Raw genomic sequence first — 4,833 nt, forward strand, 5'->3', positions numbered from 1 at the left:
AAATCAAATCACATGTCTCTTCTTTATTCTGCCATTAGTTTGGGCTTCATAAAATTTATGACAGGTTCACTTTAAAAATAACGTTAGTATACACAACCCACATATCCAAAGGTTCCTTAAAAGAAAGCTAAAACTTTAAAAGTAGAACAATAACAATTTTTTTTACGTTTAAGATCATTAAAGATCAATAAAAGTGCAAAAATAGACGCAGTCATCAAAAGGACATGATGAGGTATTCTGTTATCAAAATTATAAATTATGTTTCCTATGGTGGTTGTTGAGTCAATTAACCCTTTCCTGGAGCATGAGTTATGGACCCAACATCTTCAGCAGTTTGGTCAAGGAGGGATTGCATGAACGACTCTTGGGGTCTGAGATATTCACCCTGCTGATGGTGTTGTGGGGTATGAAGGGGATAGGATTCTGAACCAGATTGGTTTGAGGAAGGGGTAGTAAAAGCGGTGGGAGTTGGAAAGATAGAGCAAGAAACAGCATCTTTTTGGGAGATTCTAGATGTAGTCGACGTAGAAGTCAAATCTGGACTAGGTGTCTCTAGTCGAGTATGAGAACCACCACTGGTTTGGGATTGTGAAGGTGTTTGTAAAGAGACATAGGAAGGTAAATGGGATTGTGATTGGCTTAACGAGTGAGGCACTCGAAAGGTTGATGCTGGTTGATAGCTGTGGGATGTGGTATAGGCTTGAGATGGTGGAAATGTGTGTGACATTGGGTATGGGTGGGATGTAGGTTGGCTTTGGGATGGGGGATGGCTTTGGGATGGGGGAAAGTGTTGGAGAATTTGAAAAATTGTGGGACGGGGTAAAGTTGTGGGATGGGAGAAAGATGTGGGATGGGAGAAAGATGTGGGATGGGGAAAGGTGTGGGATGGTGTGGGACGGTGTGAAAGTGTGGGACGGGGGAAAGGTGTTGGCTGAGGGAAAGTTTTGGGACTGGGGAAAGATGTGGGAGGGTGGAAAGGTATGTGCAACAGAGTAAGGCCTCATGCACACGACCGTTGTGTGCACCCGTGCCCGTTGTGCCGTTAGACGTTTTTTTCTGCGGCTCCATTGACTTTCAATGGGGCCGTTGAAAACTCGGCTTGTGCACCGTTTTTACACCGCGCCCGTGACCCGTGTTTCGAGGCCGTGAAAAAAATATAACCTGTCCTATTTTTTTCACGGCTAACGGATCGCGGCCCCATTGAAGTCAATGGGGCCGTTAAAAACACGTTTGCACACCCGTTTGACACCCGCGTCCGCGCCCGTTTTATTTATTTCATTTGCCATGGGCACTCTGTCTGGCAAAAGTTGTGGCAATAAATTAGAAAAAAAAAAGGTACAGGAAGTTTAGGGTCACAGATTATGCTAATTTCTAGCCACCTGTGTCTGGAAGCTTCTCTGTGTGGTGAGGCAGCCATTAATTTTCACTGAGAAAATGCCAAGGTGGAATGTGGAAAAGCTCATCACCCTGGTCCAGGAGAGGCCAGAAATTTGGGATACCCGCAGCAATATATATCTGGATCGTACCAGAAAGGATGCTGCGTGGGAGCAGGTGGCCCGTAGCCTACGAAAGAACGATTGGGCCAAAGCTGATAGCAGAGGCCGTGCGGACTTAGGTAAGTGTGAGCAATGTAGTTGTGCTGTGCGTGCCCACTGGATGGCAACCAGATTTTGTTTTTAACCCTGAGTTCCCAATAGTTTTTTCTGTGCAGTTCAGCTTCATTTGCCATAAAGGGCCGCACATGCTTTGTTAAAGTGACGTCTATTACATTCCATACAACACCATTTCTAAGTGTAAATGGCTGTCACTCCCTTTGCTCCAGCATACAGTTCTCATGTTTCTAATCACATGTTTGTGCCCTTTTTGTCACAGACACATGTCCTTGTATTTGAGCATCTTAGAGTTGTGACCGACACTTTATTTTTAAAAGTTAGGGCCACAAGGCTTACACGACTAGTATCCTCCATCTTGTTCGTCTGCATTAGTATCCAGACACCTGCTGGACTGTACCATGTGCTGTTTATTCGGTCCTTTTTTTCTGGTACCTTGTTATTCCCGATTTGCTCCCTTTTTTGTAAAATGTCATTTTATGCTGGTTTCTTTGGATCCTTTGTAATATTTTTTTAGTTTTTTTGCTTCATTATGAACAGTGAAACAAACCAAGACTCGCTGGGCCAGTTGCCGGGACCAATTTCGGCGAGAGGTCTCCAGCAAGGGGCGTAGTGGAGAGGGTCCCTCCCGGAAGAGGCCATACATATATACTGCCCAGTTGCAGTTTCTCAGACCCGTAATGGACTTGAGGCCGTAAGTAAATTATGATTTGTTGATCCATTTCTCATTGTGCTTAATCTTTCAATTGTGTATGCCTCAGCTAATGTGTACACGAAAGTAATGGCTTCATTTCTGTTGTACTATTGAAGGCATCTACTTTCTGTGGGGCAGCCATGTACAAAATGTCACAATCCCACATTTTTTGAAGGCACACGCCAAGCATGCCTGAATACCTGTAAGTTAACCAGTCCTGCTTGGAGTTGTCGTTGTGCATCAGATGGTGGGCATCAGTTTGCACATGCCTGGGGTTGGTTGTGTCCATCACTTTATGTGAAAGGTTGCCCCCATTCAAACCCGCTGCTGAGTTGTATGATGAGACGACACGTGTAGTGCGCATATAGCACCCCCCCTCTCTGTTTGGTTCCTGCTGCATCAATTTTGGGCAGGTCCCAGAACATCGATGTTTTTAATATTGAAAGGATTTCACAAACGACAAGCCACGTGCGCTCCGCACGCATTATCTCATCATACAGATGTTCTGCGTGTTTGCCTCCTGTTGGTCTTATACCACAATAATCTTTGGAACTTTTCATAGGGATAGGTCATTTATACCTCAAAAGGTGCATGTCTCCCATTTTAATGCAAGTCCAGATTAGTATATCAGTTTTGACATTAGCGGGTGCTTTTATAGTTCCCATATAGATTCCTTTTTTTTACTGACATGTCGGAATTTGATCCCCATTTGGTATTGGCCACGTCATTCACATTGCTTTCAATGTATGGCACCAGGACCAACATTGATTCCTTGGTTTGTTTGTGTTCAATGAAAAAAAAAACAGAATCCAATGATGTTCCTTCTAGGCTTGACCACCCGTCTCTGAATGACTGCTCTCATCATGCACATTTGTAGCCCAGTACATGTTATTATTTTTCTGGAAAATAAGTTCGACCAGTTAGACCCTACGTCTTGTATGTTGGTATGGTTGAAGCAGGCCACATACTGGTGAGATGGCGTCAATATCCGCACTGGTTTGGTGCCTGGAATGAATATTCCTCTTCTTTCGCTGGACTGCTTCAACCATCAAACCATGTTTTACCATTACATTACCATTTGCGCTTTACCAGTTGTGACCCATCTTGCCCTATATATTGTAAATACATTTGGAATTGCATTGTTCACATAGATGCATGTGTTTATTGCATATTCTCTTTCATTATGTTGTTTCGAGCCACTCCATATGTATAGTGTCTGTATACAGCTGATCACACCTAATATCACTGTTTATTTTCAGTTAAATTTAAAAAGAGATATCTAATTGAGTTTTTACATGTCTTTGAAAAACAGTACTGTGGACAGTCTGGAACCCTCTGGGGAGTCGTCTTCTGATGGAAGTGAAACCCCAGCTGCTTTTTCCCCTGCAATTAGTCCGGAACCGACGCCAGCAGAGGAGCCGGAGGAGTCGTCACAGGGCCAGCACCAACAACAGCCCAGTCCAGCCCGTGTCAGGCAGCCGCACCGAAGACGCCCCCGCCAAGTCCCTCCCTCCACCTCTGTGCCAGAGAGTCGGGAGGTTATTGACGCACGCGTCATTGATTTTCTGGCACAGAGGCGGAGTGACGGAGTGGAGGAGAAGATGCTTCGCGGATTGGCGCCCCTTCTGAAAAAAGTGCCGGAACCTGACCACAATGCATGCGTGGCTTCTATTGCGGTGGTCATGAAAATGTTCGCCATCCCAAATCATGGGGACATCCTGGGCCGTTTGAACAACTGGATGGTGGATCTTGAAAATGAGGGGCAACCCCAAGTGGCCGGCCAATTTGGACAGGAAAGGCAACCAACTCAGGCGCCTTCTTTTGCCCCACACCCCCAGTACGGGCCACCCCATGGCCATTTGCAAGGGGCATCACAGGCCATTTTCCAGGGCAGTTTGCCCACTGTCCCACAACAGCAGGCTCAAGGAAGGCCACGGTCCTCCTTTCCGGCAGGGTCTTTCACCCAGGACCTCTTTGAGTTATGATTTTCTTTTTTGAGGGGTGGTTTTTCTGTTTCAATTTGGTTGGTTGTGTTTATTTGCCCAAAATATTGATTATAACCTGTTTTGGTGCTGAATATTTTTGAAAAAAGTTATTTTGTGCACTAAAAATGTGTCTGGTTTTATTTTCTAACATTCCACAAACCATTAACCTTATCATTTGGTCTATCATGCCTAAAAACACACACACAGTATCTACAAATGCAACACTTTATTAAGATGCACCGCACCTTTAAATTTATTAACTTTCAACATGAGGTATTAGAAAATTTTATGGACCAAATACTCGAAGTTTAACGATGAAATAGTCTAACTAAATTTAGACCAAAACATCATTTAAATTTAATGTGTAGATTAAATAAAATATGCGATGTCCACAAAATCTCAGCCCGCAAGCCCACGTCAAGGGTCCTCATTACCTTGCGAGTCCCTACACTCCACTAATACAATAAATTCAAGTAATCTATCTAGAAAATAACAAAAAACTAACGAGCCCAGAAGATTTCAAAAACTGCCACGAATAGCGTCC

The 4,833-nt window shown here is 44.1% G+C and overlaps 1 protein-coding gene across 1 annotated transcript; it reads left to right on the forward strand.

Annotated features, from left to right (window-relative positions):
* The first annotated feature begins 2,140 nt into the window (after window positions 1–2,140).
* On the forward strand, window positions 2,141–4,289 carry LOC122925907 (stress response protein nst1-like). Its single transcript, XM_044277255.1, has 2 exons — window positions 2,141–2,304; window positions 3,617–4,289. Exons 1-2 carry the CDS (start codon window positions 2,291–2,293, stop codon window positions 4,287–4,289), a joined length of 687 nt encoding a protein of 228 aa, XP_044133190.1. The 5' UTR covers window positions 2,141–2,290.
* The last annotated feature ends 544 nt before the right edge of the window (window positions 4,290–4,833 follow it).

The sequence above is a fragment of the Bufo gargarizans genome, chromosome 1 (assembly GCF_014858855.1).
Source record: "Bufo gargarizans isolate SCDJY-AF-19 chromosome 1, ASM1485885v1, whole genome shotgun sequence".
Lineage (NCBI taxonomy): Eukaryota > Metazoa > Chordata > Amphibia > Anura > Bufonidae > Bufo > Bufo gargarizans.